The sequence below is a fragment of the Trachemys scripta genome, chromosome 1 (assembly GCF_013100865.1).
Source record: "Trachemys scripta elegans isolate TJP31775 chromosome 1, CAS_Tse_1.0, whole genome shotgun sequence".
NCBI classification, from domain to species: Eukaryota; Metazoa; Chordata; order Testudines; family Emydidae; genus Trachemys; species Trachemys scripta.
Window position 1 is genome coordinate 118,789,587 of NC_048298.1, and position 21,986 is coordinate 118,811,572.

Sequence of the window (21,986 nt, forward strand, 5' to 3'; positions counted from 1 at the left end):
ATGCAGTAGATTCTTACTAATTAGTGCTTTGCTAATCTGAACTTCCAATAATCTGCACATACTAAGGAAAGATAAGTTTTACATGAAGTTTCAAATTGCTGGTGTTGCCACTTACAAAATATACTTCAAAATAGGACACTCTAGACCAATAACTCGTGGCTGAACTAGATGCAAGAGTCAACAGGTATATATTAGGTTATGTGGGAGGTCAGACTAAGTGATAAACACAGTCCATTCTGATTATGAAATCACAGAAACATGTACTAATGGGTCTTGAATGATCTGTCCTTTACTTCTACAAGTAGTCTTTACCCACACAGAAGAAAAAAAAAAAAAAAAAAACCACATTGAAGTCAACCCTGCAGGTTGCTGTTAAGGATAAGATAATGGCAATAATTTTATATACTCAAACAGAGATCTTCTAAAGAATGTCAGTCAGATCTATTTCATCTCAATTGTGGAGCAGCCACAACGCCTTAAAAAAGTCAAACTGGTTCAAATTACCACTTTCCTGGTCAACAGAGTTAATGTTTTTAAAATTGGAAATGCTGCCTAGTCTGCTCTCTCCTGTCCAATATATTCCTATAGACGAGCTTGAAAAATTCATTTTGCTTCATAAACTTGTCCAAGTAAGCTTTCCTAGGTGAGTGTCAATTGACTTCTACAGAATCCAGGCTTCTGTTTATGGCTGCAAAGAGAGCATTCTAAATCTGGCCAGGAAGTAAACACTGCTGTCCTGCTTTTCTACAGACTACAGCTGTGATGCTTCTCACAGCTTTGTTAAACTGCAGCAGACTGAAAACTTAACAGTACTAGCAGTGTGGTGGGGCAGTTGCCCCACACAGGGAGAAGAAGGGGTTAAAAGCAGCAGCAGGGAGACTGCGCAGAACCCAGGCATCAGGAAAGGGCTTACTGAGCCCATGGATAGGGGGAAGGCTTGCTGGAGCAGCCAATCAGGGCCAGCGAGAGTTGTATATAAAGGGCTGTTCAGCCGAGCAGAGGGGAGTCTCTCTCTGGAAGGCAAGGGAGGAGGACTGGCTAAGAAGCGCCATAGATAGAGCAGTGCTGGGCAGAGCAGCAGAGTGTGAGGGTGAGCTGCTGGCTGACCACTGCCAGGCTGGGCCTTGCAATAAGAGCTGAGAGCGTGCTAGGGCTACAGGGGAAGTGGCCCAGGGAAAATAGGCAGCAAATTGCAGGAGGGTAGTAGATCGCTGCCGGCTATTGGGTCCCTGGTTGGGGACCCAGAATAGCAGGCGTGCCTGGGTCCCGTCCCCCCCTTGCCAACGAGGAGGTGGCTGATATCCAGACTGCAGTTTGCCCCTGAGGCGAGGGGCTGGACCTTGGACTGCAGTTGGCCGCTGAGGCAAGTGGTGAGACTAAGGACTGCCAGTCACCCGGAAGGGGGGAGAGATACCAGAGTGGGGGCACAGCTGGAGGACCGTGCGCAGAAGAGGACGCTGCTGTCCGGGGAGTGATGCGGGTCCAAAGAGTGGAGACAGTAGTGACAGCAGGTATGACCCCACTAGCTGAAGGAAGACCATGGAAGGGCCGTGAGCTAATTCCCAGGATGGCCAGTGGGAAGCACCGTGGTGGCAAGTCCTGCCCCCTTACAAGCAGTATCACTAAATAAATTCAGAACCCTGGATTAGTTTCAGTTTCACTTTCCTGCTGGTTGGGAAGAGAACAGTGTAGGGAAGTACCTTGTCCATCTTTGCAAAAAAGGCTTTCAGATGAGAATGATCCTTCTAGAAGCCAAAGGCTTACTAAGGGCGTTTCAAATTTTTCAGACACCGGACATCTCCCAGCCACAGGAAGATATAAAAGATGGAGTCCCAAGGAGGTTTCAAAGACAGTATGCAAATAGAAAACCCTGCACTCCCACCTTTCTGAGTAGCTGGGAGGGGAGGGGGCCAAAGGGTGTAGGCCTCCATATTTATAGATTTACACAGAGAAACAAAGAAAAACCCACATTTTACTGAACGGACTGTGGATGAAAAGAAAGGGAGTGGGGGGGAGAAAAGAGGATGGAGAAGCAATTTTATTATTCATTTAAGCTGGGAAGACAAGAAAAGACACTCCCTGGCTTATAATACATGTCCAGACCAGTATAAATGCATTATTGTTAAGGATACAATTCTGTCACGGAGGCCATGGATTCTGTGACTTTCCAGGACTTCTGGGCCTGAGCGGCAGCCAGCCCTGCGGCTGTCCAAGCAGCAGCTGGGGGTTGGATCAGCCCCCCTGAGGCTGGAGCAGCAGCAGGCTGGAGCAGCTGAAAGCCCCTGACAGTGCTTTATTTGTCTATCCTACTGCCCCAGGGTGTTTTAGTAAGAGTCAGGGACAGGTTGCAGGCTTCCATGATTTTTTGTTTATTGCCTAAGAGTTGTCCCTGACTTTTACTAAATACCTGAGATAGAATCTTAACCTTAATTATTGTACATCCCATCATCTCTCTCTTCCCCCACTGCTTCAATTAAAGACAAAACTGCATAACATTTTTGATCACACATCATTCAAATTCTTTGACAGAATAATTGTAAAAGACAATTAGGTAGTTTCTCCCTCACAGTAACCCATGGTAATTCAATCTCTTTCTAAAAAAACAACACACCTCATTAAAACATGCCACCCACTTATCCCCAGCTCAGATGGTTCTAAATAAAAAGGGTGGGATATCTGCTTCATATCTTTCAATATTTTAAGGGTGGAAGTTTGTATCTGCTCAAAGTGAGTAAAATGTTTTAGTTAAATCCAATTTTGGCCTTTCAATATTTGTACACTAAATTAGAGCTCAGACAGCCATACCCTGTTTCTAGACCACAAGTATTCTACATGGCAAAGCTGTTCAAACTAAATTTATTTCTAAATTGCACTGGAGTTGGGTTAAACTTTATCAGAGGATAGTAAGAGATGAAACCAAAAGCTAAAGATCATACTGGAAGAGAAAAAACTGTGGGAGAATAAGGTTAAATTCTCAAATAATCTCTGTCAATTTTAAGAGGAAGGAATTACTGTTCAGTCTAATATACTGCACTTGTCAGTTGTCAGTATTCTACAGGAAATTTAATCTAGCATACCCAGAGGTACATCAAAGAAGATGATACTTTCATATGCACATTTGATTGTCTCAAATTTTTGGAAACAAGTTTGTGTGTCTGTCACTGAAATAATTGGTTTCCATATTTATTTAGACACTGACATGCAGCTACCTGGATAGAGAATACTTCCTATAACATCAAAGAGAATTTGGCCTGTCACACGATCCTCTTGCTCAAAAACTCCTGGACGTTTAAGCATCTGGTCTCTTTTAACTCATGAACTGGCATTCTTACATCCAAGTGACAAATTGAAATCCTCTGGTTCCATCAAACACACATTCTGAATGCATGTCTAATCTAGTTTGATGTTTATATGTTATTCTTTCCTTCATTATGTCTCCTCTTTTTAAAAATAATCAGTTAAATTGAATAATCCAAGACCAATTCATTTTACATTACATTACATTTTACATTACATTGTTGTAAAGAAAATTTAAAATTTCAATTAAGTCTGCTATACTTAGTTAAATCTTGTCCTTGCTGAAGAAGCTTAAAGTTTGCATCAATTTAAAGCCCAGATCCTGAGCTTTTGAATGATCTTAAAACAGTTTTTATAAAAGTGTTCTATTAGGCATTTTTAATTCTTAGATTACTCCACCACTTACTTTTTACATTTTTTCCCTACTTACCACTTTTTATAAAGTCTACATGTGCATCTTTGTGATGAAGAAGCTCCACATCATAATTGGCAGATGTGTTAGCATGTTGTTCTTCCTTTAAATAAAAAGAAAATTCAAAAAGAATCTGGTTTATTTTTTTTAAAAGGATTGTTTGTTGTTTTTATAAATGGAGAATGATATTCTACATTTTACCTTTCAGAAGAAAATAAAATTTCAAGTGAATCAGACAATAAGGGGTTGCAACGTTGTGGAAATGGTTTGCTTTCTGATCTATTTAAAGATGCAATAGCCAGCTTTTTTTTTTAAATCTATCATATTGCTATTTATATAAATGCCATAAATGTGGACAATGCCTAACACACAGATAAATGACACTGACAAATTCTAGTTTTTTTTCCTTCCTCTTCTCTATATAAAGCTTAAAGATGTAATATAACAAAGATACATAGTAGCATTTTACACCCAGAGCTACAAGAAACAGATTGGGAAACTTGTAATTTCCTAACCAGCACCCAGTAATTCTAACTACTAGAGTCTGTTGGCAGAGTCACTTTTCTTTTTTTAAATCTTCTGAGAATTTCTTTTTAACCTGAACTAACGAAAGAAACCACTTACAGTAGCAATTTATCATGTTCCTGCGATTAACAACTAGAAGCTATTCAATAGTTCTAACGGCAGGAATGATGCTAAAGACTGGATGTTTGTTAAAAGAAGGACACAGCATCTTTAAACAGCTGCATCAGCAAACACCATATACAATAAATTAGCAAAAACAGAACAGTAATCTTGGGGAATTTATTTTGAGTAAATAGTACACAGGGAACCCAACATATTCTATTCCTAAAAAAGACAAAGGTAGGAGGAAGAGGCATACCAGCAGCACACAGGGCAGTAAGTTACAAATAAGGTATTTGTGAAACTAAAAGAAAAAAAATATATCTATCTATCACATTTATACTATGATCCATGTTAAAGCTGAAAGTTGTCAAAACAAACTAAAGTATCAGTTTACTTAATTTAACACACACAATCCGCACACTACTATCATTTATTCATTTTAAAAGAAGTGAGCACTGGGTAATCACTTATTTTTCCTTTTGTGCATTCTTTAGTTTTGCTAATAAACTTCCCCCCTTTCAATATCGGTGCTCTTGGTCTGGCAGTAAAACGTAATTGAAGCTGGGGGGGCTCCTACTTACTAAAAGCCAATTAGAATTTTTAATTACATTAATTGTCATCCCAGTGGCAATGAAGATTAATTAAAAAGAAAAATAAATGAGAAGTAGGGATGTATGTAGCTTCTATGTGGGGGAGGGGAAAGTCATTTAATATCTTCCATTACTAGAGGCAAAAGTAATTTTCCCCTCCCCCTCTTGGTTAAGCAGCTCAACATCAGTTGAAAAACCATTATCCTTTGGTCAGAAACTATTAGTTACAAACACCTTTATGGTTGGGTGGGCATGAAAATGACACAGAGGAAAAAAGACTCACTAAACCACTAAAATGCACAAAGGTCAAGAATATCTAATGAACACAATTATAAGAGACAAAAGAATCACAGACAAAGTAATTTGAAGTAAACAAGATTATATTTATATAAAATAATATGAAGTGGACTGAAATAACACTTGTATTGCCGAATCGAATTGCTGACATAGCAATACAGCATTTTGTTCTGTGATCCTTCCTTTTTTTCCTTCTTAAAATGTACTAACCTGGTCACAGACATTGAATGTGGGCTAATAAAAAACAGAAAATATGATATGGAGAGAAAAACAATGTAAAAATTCAATTAAAATAAATATTTAAATTTCAAAACAATTTAAAGTAAGTGATTCAGCTACTTATCATAAAGCTATAGATACAATTTTACCTTCATAGGGATATTGGTTATTGTGGTTGAAGCCAGATCAAAGTGCTGCTGTACTAAAACGTTCAGTTTTGTAGCCAGATGCCGTCCAGCACGGACACTATGTACTTCACTGGTTAAGACTGGAGAAAGCTTAAAAAAAAAAAGACAGAATGTACAGTATCAATGTTTTCAATCATCAAAATTTTAAGCTTGGTGACTTGCATCACCAAGTTCAACAGAAAATGTGATGTATGGTTCCTTAGAAGGATATAAACAGTTTAGTCATCTTAGGTGCAGTGATGTTATATAGAACACTTTGGTTCAGTTAGTCATCATAACTTTATCAAACACCCTGAACACCAGAGAGTTGTTAAACTGTGACCCTTCCTGCCAATAAGAGGCCACCTCAGTGCATGAGACTAGAATCCAAGAACTCCTGAGTTCTAATCTCAGCTCTGCCACTGATCTGTCATAGGGCCTGAGGTAAATCTGTCTCCCTTTCCCAATCTGTAAAGTGGGGACAGTAGTCTTTTATCCATCTACCTCATGTGTATGTTTCATATACACTTGTATAACATTCTGAAGAGATAAAGTGCTATATGTCATGAGCTCATATAATGAGCTGCAAGGAAGTCCTGTCTAATTTTCCTTGGCCAGAGGACTGTGTTATAGAGGGGAACCTCAGAATATGGTGAAGGAGTAAGAGTACTCTCTGCTTCTCACACCCATTGCATAAATATTTAATACTCTGTACAAGGGCTTTGTGAAGTTTATAAAGCATTTGGAGGTTCTCTGGGAGAAAAGGTATTATATTTATTTTTACTCCTACAATGAAATATAGGGTTGGATTTATTTCATGTTCAGAATGACAGTTTAAAAAATAAATCTGCAGATTTTTTTCGCACTTTCAATTAACCCAATAGTTTCACTTTAGTCTGGCCATTTTAAAGGGACGCTGTCAAACTAGAAAGCTTCCTTTAAAAAAAAATTATATATATATATATATATATACACTCCTTTCCTTCCGTTACAGCCAACACCTTATGATTAACAAAACAGAGCAGGACTGAAGAACAGCAGAGCACAGTGGCACATACCAAGTGGTACATGTGTGGTTTTCGACCTACAGTCACTATAAATATACGGATTGCCCAATAACATGCACTTGTAAATAAGCAATGAAAATATCAGCATACAAAATAATTTTAACTTAATGTGCCAATATTATTTATAAAATACAATTTCTTCTTTTAGGACATTTATTTTATTGGTATGTGGATAAATACTATAGGATTTTATCAACTCCTGAGACACCACCAGCATACCTGCAAAATCACCCCCTTGGAAGCAGATTTTAATTAAATGTCAGTGGAAAGAATAAGATACAAACAAGTCCATCTGCTAAGTTTAAAATAACATATTGTGCAATACAGTTAGTAAAAGTAGCGACAGGTTGGTTAGAATAACATATATGTAACATTTAACAATATTCTGCTCTGGCAGGCTATCAAGCTCAGCAGCAACAGAAATTTGTATGGGGAAGTAGAGGTTCCTGGTGGCCAGCAAAGTGTTCTTCCATGGATACAGGAAGTCCCAGTGAAGTAAATATCTCATGTAGGTCTTGTTTTTTCATTGTACTGTAATCTCCCTTCCCACAAATTAAAACTCAGTTTTCCTTTCAAGAGGTCACTAAACAGCTCAATCTGCAAAAACTATAAGATGAATGGCTTTACTGCAAGTCAGTAGTTAGCAAAAAAACTCAAGCAGGCTGACAAGAGAAATACCATAACTGCATGCCAATTGCAAAAGGAGGGGAAAATAGTTATCAGAAACAGACACTGAAAATGTCAACATTTCTATGATGTCAGCTTCTTCAGAAACTGTCACATATGCCTCTTCCTTTACAGATAGTTTCCCAGAGACCGGATACTCAAAACATTACTGCTAAATTTTCAGCATGTATTTGTCTACCTAAGGCCAGGTCTATACTACAGACTTATGTAGGTATAAATATTTTGCTCAGAGGTGTGAAAAATTCACACCCCTGAGCAACAGTTATACCAATCTTAACCCTTGCGAAGACAGCGCAATGTTGACGGGAGAGCTTCTCCCATCAACATAGCTATTGCCTCTCAGGAAGTGACAGGTGAGCTCTCTCCTGTCGGTGTAGGAGTGTCTTCAATTAAGCACTAAAGCTGTTCCTCTGTGCCAATGCAGGGTTTTAAGTGTAGATCTGCCCTATGTTGGTTTGTGACATTCAGTACAGTGGTACCATTTTTTTAAAGCAATTTAAGCTCCTTACCTCTTTTTTAAAGCGATCTGAAACAAGGCTATCTTCACCAACTGGATAGGTGTGGATTAAGACCAATTCACACTTCTGGATCTGCATGAGGCTTAGAAATCAAATGTTCTATTTAGTAGGTCAGCAATGCAGCTGTATGGCACATAATTCGTGTCAACTCTCTTCCATGCAAGACTAACTTGATTTCCTGAACACTGCACTAGTCAGAAGCACCAGAGACAAATTCTGCTTTTGAGTAAGTTTTGTCAGGACTTGGTGTTTGTTTATTCCATTTTATAAGCACACAAATCTCTGTCACTGGAGATTTTAAAAGAGCAGGTTAGACAAACACCTGTCAGGGATGTCTAGATAATACTTAGTCCTGCCATGAGTGCAGAGGACTGGACTAGATGACCTCTCAAGACCCCCTTCCAGTCCTATGATTCTATGAATTTATAATTGAAAATATGGTCAGATTTCCAGCTGAGAGTTTTGAGGTGCGAAACAATACTGTACTTCTGTAGCACCTTCCATTTAAGTATCAATGGGGTAGATAGATCCTCAGCTAAAGTCAGTTGTCATAGCTCCACGGAAGTCAATAAACCGATAACAATCGATACCAGCTGAGGATCTGCTCCTAAAAGTGTTTTGCAAATATCAATTAATCCCCATTAGGTACAGAAGAAAAAATGGAAATTAATAGCCTGAACGATGCTGAGCACCCTCACCTCCCAATGGCTAGAGTTCCACACACAGCCATTATGCAACTTGCCTAACATTTTCACAAGAAAAATTTGGCTGCTGGAAAAAGAACCCAGATCTTGTACCTCCAATCCTCCATTGTTTCCAATGTGACGTGTTTTAGTCACAAAATCTTTTCACCTTTACATAGCATTTAAATAAAAACCTGATTTCCTGGGACCCATAGTACCATTTTAACATTTATGAAATTGTAAAAATGCAAACGGTGAAATGAAAGTTAGATGTAATGTGATGGATTATAGTAACAACATTTATTTGTATTGTGAAAATGCCTACAGCCAACCAGGATAAGGCCCCATGTACAATGTAATAGACAGTTCCTGCCCTCAAGAGCTCAATCTAAATAGACAAGCTAGACAGAAGATGGGGAAAAGGGATTTAACATAACATTCCTTGTTTTGATTCTTCAGTATTTTGTTTCTCAAGTTTCAACAGAGATACCAGGCAAAAAAACAAACAAACAAACAAAAAACACAAAAAAAAAAAACACAAAAAAACCACAACCCTATTTGAAAACTAAAAGCAATTTCCAAGCACAGAAGCTTTTGCAGGCTAAAAGTAACCGGCATGTAAAACTAATTCAGTGCTACCACCAATATTCATTGCTCAAAGCATTATTCACCAGCAGTATCAGGTATTCTTCAGATAAATGATTAGTTACAGAGATGTTTTCCACAGCTGGGCTAAATTATCTTCTTTACTCTTCTCTTTTATACCTCCCTGCTTTAAGAGATACCAATCTAAAGAAGCACAGTCTTGTGCAGAGCTATGGTACAGGAAAACATAATGGCTATAACTCAAGACCCCAGACTACAGGGTTGTGTTTTAGTATCTTCCTCATCTAGTTTCCCCTATCTGTTAAGCTTATCTTGAGGGGCCATTTGAATGTTCTCAATAAACAGCATCATATAGATCAGTGGTAGGCAACCTGCAGCCCATCAGGGTAATCTGATTGTGGGACGTGTTGATCCCCCATCTCCCAGTGGCCGCGGTTCTCTGTTCCCGGCCAATGGGAGCTGCAGAAAGCGATGGGCCGCAGGGACATGCTGGCTGCCGCTTCCCACAGCTCCCGTTGGCCAGGAACAGAGAACCACAGCCACTGGGAGCTGCGGGGGGCCGTGCCTGCGAATGGTCAACATCAGCAATATGTCTCACGCCCCGCAATCAGATTACCCTGTGGGCTGCATGGGCCCCGTGGGCCAGTTGCCCACCACCGATACAGATCAATATTTCGTAAAAGGCACATCAGAGTTGGCATATGCGAGATAAGAAAAACTGTGCTTGCAGATTGAACACTCACTGATCTGAATTAGCTGCAAGCTTGTTATGCTCATGAATAGTCTCCTGGACGCAGTCTTCAAGCATTCGAACATGGCTGTCACTAAAAGAAGGGGGGGAAAAATATCCTTAGAAAAAGAGAAAAAATTAACCCAAATACTTTAGTAAATGGCTTATTACTTTTACAGGTCAAAAGGATTTTGAAAAACTTTTGTGGCTATATTTGTTTCACTAACATGTTGCTCTTACTGTTTTGGCATGTAGATGCAGCACAAATAAGAGCAAATGTCAGTTTAAAAATTTTTCAACAAAAGTATAAATAAGTTTTGTTTTGCAATATTTAAAAAAGTCAAAGTACAATTTTAATTAAATATACACAACCTTATCTTTTTTCCTAGATGCATGTACAATTGAACAAAATTTCAAATCTTATACACTAAGCCCCAATCTGCAACTTTTTATGCGTCTGTGGACTGCTCTGCCTGTGAGCAAGAGGCACAGGATAGGTAAAGGACTTGTCTACACTTGAAAATTAATTTGGATTAAAATAGGTTGTGAATTTAAAGCACACTAGCTATTCAGGAATGTACAGACACCACTCCCTCCTTACTTATTCATGAATAAGAGTACCTTCTTCCAATTTAGTTTAATACACACTGATTCCTGAATAGCTCCATGTGGAGACAAGCTTTAATTCTGTATCAAAATTACTAACCCTTCATAAACCATTAATCCCAACAGAACTACGCTACTATACTCCTTAGCCCACCAAAACTCTTTAACCAACTCTCTCCTGGAAACTCTCTACCATTAATGCTCACTTATGTAAAACAACGAGCTGTTATCTTGAGTGCCTCAGCTGACCTTTCCTGGTGGAGTACATTAGGAGAGAACTTGTCTGTAAAGTACCGGTAGCCAAAAACTAACTATTAAAGGCATTGTATGTCAAAATAAAAATACTGAACTACATAAAGAAAAAAAAAAAAGAATCAGAAGACAAAGGATCTAGCCTATTTATAAAACCATTAATTTACACACACTTACACACACACACACACACAATTGCATAATCCTGTAAACACCTTTTGGCATTAGTAATGCAGATTATTCTTCCTCTGTTTCCAACACGTTCTGCATTTTCCATTAGCATGGTTCGGGCCTCATGCTGGTATTCTGTGATTTTGCAGAGTGTTTCTACTGCTGCAACCAAACCATGCAGTATGCTGCAGCATTCTGGGTCCGCACGAGGATTAGGTGGTCCAACAGCTGCTAGAGCTGCCATTAACTGGTTAAAAAGAAAAAAAGTTTTGTTGTGAAGAAGTTATGATCTTCGTTATTACAGTAAAATGATCTGTTACCAGAAGTCATTAATTACAATTTATTCTACATACAAATTAACATTGTCAGGGGGAAAAAAATTAGTGCTCTATTTTCAATATTCAATTGATTTTGACCCATAACCAACTTGCTGGGCTATTTAGCCCTAAACTCTCTGCCCCCAGCAACAGTGCAGAAGTAAGGGTGGCACGATATGGTGCACTGCTACCCTTACTTCTGCACTGCCTGTGGAGCTGGGCCCCTGGCCTACAGCCACCACCTTCCAGCCACGCAATTCTAAAAACAGTGCAGAAGTAAGGGTGGCAATACTGTGATCTCCTTTATGATAGCCTTGCGCCCCCCTCATGGGTTGGGATTCCCAGGTTGAGAATGCTTACTTAAGGGCTTTACATGTTTATATTTTGCTGTCTATAAATACACATTCATGCTTTGTTACAACACTGTGAAATTTAAGATTAATATTAAAACCGTGAAATTCAAGATTTTTAAAATGTTATGAGCATGAAATTTACAAAAATGGACAATGAATTTGGTAAGGCCCTAGCTAGTAGCCAAGGCACAACCCCATGTTCTGAGTATCCCTAAGCCTCCAACTGCCAGAAGCTGGGACTGGACAACGGTGGATGGATCACTTGAAATTGCCCTGTTCTGTTCATTCCCTCTGAATCATCAGGCACCAGCCACTGTCAGAACTAGATGGATCACTGGCCAGACCCAGTATGGCTGTTATGTTCCTAAAGTTGCAAAACCATTTCAATTATCTTCCTTTATTACACACTTCTAGTTTTCTGAAAGCTACTTCTTTTGGGCTGAAAATATAATTAGGACCAAAAAGAGGCTCATCTGAATTAAGATTTTTATGTAGGTCCTGACAAAGATATTCTTGATAGTTCTTTCTTACCAAGACTATGATCATTTGCTGTTTCTGATGGTAAAATTAGACCTCTGATAGTTTACTTCAGATATTAAAATTAGAGCAGGCCAGGAAACAGGAAATTTTTTGGCCCAAACGTCAATTTTTCATGCAACTGGGAGTTTTATTTTGCTTTGGAAACCAAAATGTTCATCTCAAGGGGAACATTTTGGTGATTCCAACATGAAATATGATTCCCCTAGGTCCCAGGCTCCCTGAAAGCTCTGGGACCCACGCTCTGAAATAGCCTGCCCGGCAGGCTACCTAGAAGCCCTGGTTCCAGGGCAGCCCACTAGACAGGCTGATTTGAAGTCAGGAAGCCCTGTGAACCCCAGCCTCCCAGAGGAGGGAGGGGATAAGCTTGCAGGAAACTAGCTTGGTTTGCAGGTTTACAACCAAATTTTGACAGAATCAACTTGTTTCTGCAGATCTATCAAATTATTATTTTCCAATGAAAAACTGTTCCATCAGAAAATCTCTAACCAGATCCAGTCAAAATGCAAACGGACTATGTGATAGCACCTATTAGGCATTCTCTGCCCCAAAGCTGGAGGTGTCAACAACCTGACAACCCCCTTCTCAAACTGGGCTACCTACAAGACTTACTCCTCCAGATGCTTAAAAGGACCAGCGGGAGACACTGACCAATTGGGAGACAGCAGGCCAGTTAAGGTGAGACTGGGAAAGAGGAGTTACTTGGTGCCCTCCCAGAACCCCAGGGCCAGGTAAGGGCCTTGCTTTCAAGTGCTTGCCTTGGCCAGAAAAATAAAAATAGACAAATTTTGAATTTGTCAACTTTTTTGAGACTGACCCTGAGCTTACGGCACAGACCTCCCTACTCCAAGTAGGTGACCACAACTTATAGATCAGTGGTTCTCAACCTTTCCAGAGTACTGTACCCCTTGCAGGAATCTGATTTGTCTTGCGTATCCCCAAGTTTCACCTCACTTAAAAACTACTTGCTTACAAAATCAGACATAAAAATACAAAAAAGTGTCACAGCACACTGTTACTGAAAAATTGCTTACATTGTCATTTTTACCATAGAATGATAAAATAAATCAATTGGAATATAAATATTGTACTTACATTTCAATGTACAGTATATAAAGCAGTATAAACAAGTCACTGTCTGTATGAAATTTTTTTTTGTACTAACTTCACTAGTACTTTTTATGTACCCTGTTGTAAAATTAGGCAAATATCTGGATGAGTTGATACCCCCTGGAAGACTTCTAAGTACCCCCAGGGGTATATGACCCCTGGTTGAGAACCAGTGTTATAGACTAATGCAGGGAGTGCTTACAATACCATCCCTGGCCCTGCAGGAGGTACTACAGAGAAGTCAAACCTGTGATGGAGTACTTTTTAATTTTGTCTTTAAATTACTACCTTTTTTCCCTTTGTATTCCCACTGTGTTTTAGTTAATTTCTTTACAAGATTATTTTGGAACTTTTTGCAATAAAGAGAATTTTACAGCTCTTGCCTATTTTCCTTTGTTATAGTTAGATGATTGTGATTTTAAAGGATGAATAATGAATTTTTATTTGGTGTTTCTTTTAAGTGAGTTTAAAAGAGGAGCTAGTTTCATCTAGATTTGTAAGAATATGCAAATAAAATTAAAATTGACACAAGAAAGCTAAAAGTTGTTGTCTCTATTTAAACCATTATCTTAAGATGAAAAGTAATGGAACTGCACACACACAAAACCTTATTCTGTGAGAAACATACAATCTTGCTAAATCCAGAATTCTCTTTCAAACAAATGAATCAATTTAACACTTTCCAATTATTATTCTCAGACAAAATATACAAGACTAAAAACTAAAAACATTGATATGTCATACCATGATAAAATGCTGCCTACTGAATATACTAAGAAAGCATATTCTTTCACTGTAATTAATTTAAACTAGCCTCACAAAATAAATAGAGGTATCAAATACTAATCTTACCTCCTGCAAATTTTGGTCTTCTTGGGTCCAGGAATTTAAGATATGAGCCCCGGAATCACTCACAATGAAATTCACCTAAAAGGTTACAAAGCAAATTTTAAGGTCACAGTAATGTATTCTTTCTTATACAATAATTCTCACATGCCCATAAATAGAGCCTTGCATGGATACAAAATTTTTATCTACAGACAATCCGCAAAAATGGTCTGCGGATAACTGCATCCGTGGATATAATGTGGAAATCCGCAGCTTAGCAGGGCTCTACTAGCAGCTCCATGGGTCACCACGTACCAGTGACACAGGCCTGTGCCAAGCCCCCAATCGCCCCCCCCACTTCTCCCCAGAGATCTCCTGCCCCACCTCCCACTCTGCCCTCGCTGCACCTCCTTCCCCAACTCTGGACAGAGAGGCTACAATCCTGGGCCCTCGTGTGTGGTGCCGCCCTCCCAGTAGGGGGCTTGGAAATCGCTGCGCAGCCACGTCAGGTCTAACAAATGCAGACCTGGCCAGGACAGACGGGGCAACAATTACTCTCCTCATAGCACCCGTCGTTGCTGCCTGCTAGTTTAAAGTACAACGACACCTCTTTCAAAATGGCACTTGACTCACTGCGCAGGAGCAACTGGTCATGCTCCCTTTTGGGAATTGTACTTTAAGCAAGTCTAAAGCAAGCCAGGCACTACAACCACCAGAATGCTCAGCGGGCTATTGCGACATATCGCAGCTCCCTGCTGCAGGATTCAAAGAGCTGAGCGGGAGCCTGAGGGCTGGCTGACAGACGCTCCATTTGGAAGAGTGTGTGCTGCAGTCAGAGCTCCATTCCCACCTCCTCCACCCCATACCTGCTGTTGGGGCCAGAGCGTCTGCCTTGCCCCCATCCCATCTGTTACAGCGTCACCCTGATTTCTGTGGGGAGATTGCTAGAGCCCTGCATCCAAGCCATGAGCTGCTAAAAATGGTCCACGGATATGAAGTGCATATCCACGGATTTGCAGGGCTCTACCTATAAAAGGCCAGAGTGCCGGAGTATTATCTTTATAGGTCACTCAAACCTCATGTTATTTTTACATCAAACTAACTTGTGCCCACAGGTTATAACAATTGTGCTAAATCCAGACTAACATAATATCTCCTTTTTATTTTAAGCAAAGATCAAGCATTTAGAAGTGCTGTGATGACAGAAAAAATGTTCATGTACACTTAATTATCTTTTTAGAAAGTCATTATTAAAACTGACTTCATCTCTTGTGTGTTGTTTATACTCTACTAACAAGTGGATTTTGACTGTTAACACTGCTGTTACCATTGCAAGACTAACAGGAGAAAAAAATGGAGCAACTCCCTTAGTATCTCAGTTATATTTTCATTAGCAATAGTTATCACTGAGCACAGATGTATTTATTCTGTTATTTAATTAAACATGGCACTTAATCATTGAGTAGAATTTGCTATCAAAGGAGATCATTGAGGTAAATACCCTAGTGAGATATGAAGATAACTTTATCTAATCTATGAGTATGAACATTTGCAGTGAAGGGTCATAAAGCATTTAAGCATGCACTTAAGTCCCATTGACTTCAATGTAATCTCCATCATGGGACTTAAGTACATGCTTAAATGCTTTGCTGAATTGGTGCAAATTACAATTTACTCTTAATAGCAGAACTGCCACTCCATTAAATTGGCACTGCGAAGAGCTACAAAAGAATTCAACACATTTAGGACAGAAAGGAGTGGAACAACATTACAACAACAGTTAAAAGGGTCACAAATGGGCCCAATGACAAATCTGGCATTCTAAATCTTATAATTAATTGTGATGTGTTAATTAAGAGGCACAGTGCTTACTCTACAAAACAAAAAAGATAAAAAAATTGCGCTCTGTAAAATCTTTCACTTTTAATTTCTTTAATAACTTACTTTAAACTTATTTTTCTTACAAATATACATTGCCTGTGTTATGTTAAAAAAAGTTCCTATATTTATAATGTTTTCAAGTAAGTTATCTTTGATTGCAATTCACAGTTCCTTTTCTCATTAACACAGTGATTCTCTTTCATTTATGTACCAAAGTGTAGGCACCTAAAAAACCCAAGTCTCAGAATTTGTTAAATATACTATCAAGATACAAATGAGAGTCATGCTGGGCACAGTGGATTATGGCAGCTAGATGTGATGCCAAGCATGCACCAAGGAGCGCCCTTAGGATTTCTGATTTCCAGGTTAGTGAAGAAAAGGAACCATAAATCACAGGTGTGACTTGTTTGGTCTCAAAGGGATGGAGAGGTCTCAAATGCATGCCAAAAGAAAAACAGACTAAAAACTAGCCTTACAGAAAGCAGGGCTAAAGCATGAAGCCACAGGGAACTGTCTCCTATAATACACCTCTACTCCGATAGAACGCGACCCGATATAACAAGAATATGGATATAACGCGGTAAAGCAGTGTGGGGCCCCGGGGCTCCAGCAGCCGAGCTCGGGTGCTGATTTAAAGGGCCAGAGGCTCCAGCCACTGCGGGGAGCCCCGGGTCCTTTAAATCCCCGCCCGAGCCCCGCTGCCAGAGTTCCGGCGGCGATTTAAAGGGACCAGGGCTCCCCACAGCAGCTGGAGCACCAGGCCCTTTAAATCGCCACTGGGCCTCTGGCAGCCAGGCTCGAGTGGCAACTTAAATGGTCCGGTGTTCCAGCCACTGCGGGGAGACCCGGGCCCTTTAAATCCCTGCCTGAGCCCCGCTGCTGGAGCTCCGCCGGGGATTTAAAGGGCTCGGGGCTCCCTGCAGCGGCTGGAGCCCTGGGCCCTTTAAATCACGGCCGGGGAAGCTGGTCCAGTCCAGCACGGCGTACCGGCTCTTGCCGGTATGCCGCACTGGACCCGATATAACGCGTTATATTGGGGTAGAGGTGTACCAATCAATTCTGCATACGAACAATAGACCGAGAGGGCAGTACATTTTACTGTCATTTCAGCAACAGAGTCAGATATGCCTTGCTTTTACCGTTATCCCATTAAGTACCACTCCATACTAACTTGGAGACATCTGTGACTAATTATGTGAATGATTAAATAAAAGAGGAAAGTGAGTTTCTCCTCTGAGATTACATTTTCCTAGTAATACCAAGTATTTTATGTTTTTCTTATTTTTTCATCAAATTTTACAAAAATTATATCCAAGTCTGTGTAGCGTTAAAATCTGGATTACATAAAAACTGAGATCAAAAGAAATGATTTAATGTTTAAATGTATGTCAAATAATAATTATTATAGTTGGTATAGATTTAAAAACTCACCCACAGGGTTTGCAACCAAAGCAATGAGATAGAGCAGATAACCAGAAAGTGAAAATGCTCATAAACTAAAATGAAACTATTTTCATTGCTCAACTAAGTGAAAAGGGTAATGCAACAACTTAAATGGTGAAAAATTCAATTTTTAAAGGTTCCACTGTTTTTAATCTAAGATGCCTACTTTTCTATCTGACAGCATCCAAAAATAATTTTAAAAGAGTACCCATTAAAATAAGAATCTCTACAATAAGCAGTACTCTTAGAAGCACTTACCAGTTTTTTGAAAGGAAAAATATCATACATTATTCTACAGTATTCCATAGATGATTCCACCGAGCAGGTCCACAGTGATTTTGATATGGGTGCCAGGGGTATGATTCCTTGGGTTCGATTCTTTACTAACATGTCAAACTCAACATGTTGTCTACATGATTCTGCCATATACGGGCAGTGATCCACAACAAAAACAGTTTTATGGGACTCCGAGAAAATTTTCATTTTCCTCCTGAAATGAATAAATCCTGAAATTAGACAAAAAACTTACAAAGCAACAAGAAAAGACTACTATATGAACTTTAAGCCTCTGAAGATGTTTAGTGTTATTTTATTTAAATTTGTACTACAAATATTAACTTTATTAGAGAGCTGCTCTTGGTAAGATTTTAGTTAAAGATGCACAAATATTTCCACCATAAATACATATTTTCATTGTTTGTTTGCCTTACTTATGGTTGGTATTTAAAAAGAAAATCCTTCTGAACTAAAAACTAGTAATGCACAATCCCTGCCCAGGAAGAAGCTACTTTCCCCAGAAAGGGAAAAAAACTGAAGTGAATGTGATAGAGAAAGCAAATAATAAATAGGTATTACTTTTTTGCAGCTCATCCTCACATAAGGATTAAAAATGAAATTAGTAAGCAGTTAGGTTTTTTGCTTGTATATTTAAAAATATACCTTAAAATATTATTTCTGAAAATAACAAATTACAGAGAAGTAAGCAATTTTTCAGCAGCCAAAGTAGTTCATTGCAGTGACCTGAAGAAGAGCTCTGTGTAGCTTGAAAGTTTGTCTCTCTTTTACCAACAGAAGTTGGTCAAATAAAAGATATGATCTTTCCCAACTTGTCTCTCTAAAGTAGTTCATGGTATTTGTAAGCACAGCGCTCAGCACACATAGCAAAGCAAATTCAGTCAACCAAATTTAGCTCTCTCAATACATGATTTTCACACCAGAAATTATGCTAACTTGTGCTAGCTATTTCAACTTTTAAAAAACCACTCATCTGTATGATCTTTTGTGTTTTGTTTTTTTAACCACTTATAGTAAGTAATCTTGGGTGGTGGTACTTAAGACAAACAGTTTTTAAGAGCAAAGAAACTTTTCTTTTACAGTTTGTTAGTTTGTGCATTTGACAGCATTTTGTGGATTGTCAGTTTCTCTTCCACCTCTGCAGACAGAGATTTCCCTTTTGTTCGTATGGATCTTTCACACAGCAATAGGAAAGAAAAGCATTTTAAAGAATAGGAAAATGCGATTGCAAAGTTAAAAATTGGCATGGAAACTTGGGGGCACAAATCTATTACCTGAAACTATTTTAAACTCATTATTTGGAATTAGAGATTAAGTTACCTGTGTCCTTTCAAAATTGTCATGCATCAGAATGTTATTTCCCTGTTCAACATGGAGAACTATTTAAACAAAACACAGCTAGCAGAAACCCTACTGTAGTCTCCCCAGCATCAGAATTTTTGGACAGTTTCTAAACACAGCTAAGACACTATTTGTAACCAGGTTGAATGTGGATGCAAACAGTATTATAGCTGTGCTTCCAAACAAATTTCAAACATTAAAAGGAACACAACTGTCTAAAGTTGCTATTCTATAAGTCAGGGGTCGGCAACGTTTGGCATGCAGCTCGACAGAGTAAGCACTCTGGCGGGCCAAGCCAGTTTTATTTACCTGCTGACGCGGCAGGTTCGGTCGATCGCGGGCCAATGGGGGCGGCGGGAAGTGGTGCAGGAGAGCGATGTGCTGGCCGCGGCTTCTTGCCGCCCCCAGTGGCCCGGGACGGTGAACCGCGGCCAGTGGGGGCCGCGATTGGCCAAACCTGCCACGTCAGCAGGTAAATAAAACTGGCCCAGCCCACCAGGGTGCTTACCCTGGCGAGCTGCGTGCCAAACGTTGCCGACCCCTGCTATAAGTAAACCAAAGAATTCAGTCCCCAGACTATGACCTATTTAAGACTACCAAGCTTTTGTATCTGTCCTTACATACAGTTATGTTTTTCAGAACCTCCTCTTATGAACCATTCCAAATGAGTTAAAAGTATTCTTGATCGATGCTGACCAGACAGGAGAAGAGTTCTTTTAAAAACTGACAAAACTCTGAATTCAACTGTACAGTCCCCTGTGATTTTACTACCACAGTTCTCACACCATTTGGATGTGACACAATCTCCTTCACAAACACAGATTTAAGGTAGAAATCAAGATGTTCAACTTTTAAGTGCCAGAAGAGAAGGAACTCAAGATTATGTTCTACCAACCATGTTTTTTTATATTCTGGGCTCAACCTAGGATCTCTGTATTTGGGAGTAAAGTTCCATTACTTAACTGACATGAGTTAAGTTAAGTCCATTACTTAACTCATGCCAGTTAAGTAATGGAAAGGTTTCACCGACTCTGAATCATTTTTAAGTTTTCTCTTCAGAATTAAGCCAATGTTAAAGACCTGGTGAAATGCCGTGCTATGCTTAGTGTTGAAGATGGCATTTTTCAGAACCATCCATGCTGTCAATGTTCCGTTTTTCCACAAGAATTTTGTTGTTGTTGTTCAATAGCGCATTTGAGCTTGAAGATCTAAAAGAAACTCACTTTCTGCATTTTTTTAGAATGAGCACAGATCATTCTACTTAAAATAAAATGTAAGCATTGTTTTAACTACTGACAATCTGTTTTCATAACTTCCGCCCACTGAATCACTTATTTCTTACCATTTTCTTCAACTCTAGGTACACTAAGTCAGAAAAATTCATACCCTGATGTTCGGTGGCAGTTTAATAATCACCATTCATTATGCACAGCACTGACCTGCAGAATTCAAATATACTACGCTTACAATGAAAAACAAGCAACCACTTAGTGAATTCAGCACTTATGACTTAAAAATATGAACTAGCCAATGTTATATAGAACAAAGTTATCAGATGCATTCCCCACCTAACAGAAATTTTTGTATTCCAGCAAACCAAGCCTCACTAATAGCTAGCAAATCCCTATCCAATTTACAATAGCTGGTCCCACACACTATCCATGTCACACTCCAAATATTCCTTCCAATCCTATTCCCCTCAAGCCTTCTAAATTTTAGAGCTTTCCTGTTACACCCATTAGGAACACTGATGTTCTTATTGTATCCCTTTTAAAAACAGGAAACGTTTTCATTCACAGTTTGACGTTAGAATGTTTTTAGAATTAAAATCATTCAAATATGTTTATATAAAAACTTTAGAATGGTAGGTGGTCAAAGTAATATCTTTGTCAGACCAACTTCTGTTGATGAAAGTGACACGCTTTTGAGCTTACCTAGAGCTCTTCTTGCCAGACCTGAAGTTTGAAGCTTGTCTTACTCACCAACAGAAATCAGTCCCATAAAAGATATTATCTCAGCCACCGTGTCTTTCATAACCTGGAACCAACACGACTATATCACCACTGCAAACAGAGTTTGAATGACAATGCAGTTTATAAATAAATAATAAAGCAAACCACACACACGCTGGGTTTGTTTCCCCCTAGAAATAAACAAGCATGTTTTTCGGCCTAGTGTGGACAGGGTCATACCGTGCTCCACCTTCACGTGAGATTTTCTTCTTTCAGCCTCTAAAGGCTCATTCACACGAGCGAGCTCGGTAGATGATCTCAGCAATAGGCGCACTGTCCGGATGTTAAGAACAGGTTAAATCCGAGCACAGACAGACCGTAACCTCTTCCAGCGCCGTGCGAAGAAGACTTGGGCCCAGCATTAGTGGAGGGAGCCGGAAGAGCCAGTGGCAGAGCCGGGAACAGAACCCACGAGTCCCACTTCCTGGGAGACACACACAGTGCGCGGGGGAAGCGGGGGGGAGGTGTCTCTTACTTTTGCCTGATCCTCTGCCGGAGAAGCGCCGCCTGGGGCGGCCTCTGCCCTCCCAGGGAGCGCGCAGGCGCACTTGGGCTTTACACCGGGACGAGAGGGCGGCGCGGCGGCCTGGTTCCCTCCATTCCCCTCCTGCCGCTGCTGCCCCACAGCCCGCCCCTCACGCTGGGCCGCGCTTCGGCCCCGGCACCCGCGGGGAGCAGCCGGGCTCCCCGCTCCGCTCACCCCTCAGGCTCCGATACCCTGAAGCTGCCGCTTAAGCCAGTAGCCCGGGGCCCGTCGCCGCTGCCCCGGGCCTGGCCACAGCGATCCCCCCGGCCCGGGTCATTCACTCCCCATGCCCGGGCCTGGCTACCGTAACCACAGTGATCTCGCGAGACTCGGACACCACCCACCCACCGCCCGTAGAGCCTCTCGCGGCACTTCCCAAGGGGCTCGCAAGAGAAACTGACACTCTCGCGATATT

At 40.1% G+C, this 21,986-nt stretch overlaps 1 protein-coding gene across 6 annotated transcripts in view; it reads right to left on the reverse strand.

Annotated features, from left to right (window-relative positions):
* INTS13 (integrator complex subunit 13) overlaps positions 1 to 21,906 on the reverse strand; it is a 35,019-nt gene extending 13,113 nt beyond the window's left edge. Inside the window, exons 1-9 of one of the 6 annotated variants that reach the window (XM_034782955.1) lie at positions 21,521 to 21,906; positions 20,968 to 21,070; positions 17,657 to 17,888; positions 14,099 to 14,173; positions 10,974 to 11,176; positions 9,914 to 9,994; positions 7,873 to 7,963; positions 5,592 to 5,720; positions 3,728 to 3,812 (exon numbers count right to left, since the gene is read on the reverse strand). In XM_034782955.1, the coding sequence (XP_034638846.1) occupies positions 3,728 to 3,812; positions 5,592 to 5,720; positions 7,873 to 7,963; positions 9,914 to 9,994; positions 10,974 to 11,176; positions 14,099 to 14,173; positions 17,657 to 17,881 (889 nt within the window). In that variant the 5' untranslated portion in view covers positions 17,882 to 17,888; positions 20,968 to 21,070; positions 21,521 to 21,906. The other 5 variants (XM_034782973.1, XM_034782982.1, XM_034782992.1 and 2 more) reach the window with 5 other exon arrangements.
* Between the last annotated feature and the right edge of the window lie 80 nt (positions 21,907 to 21,986).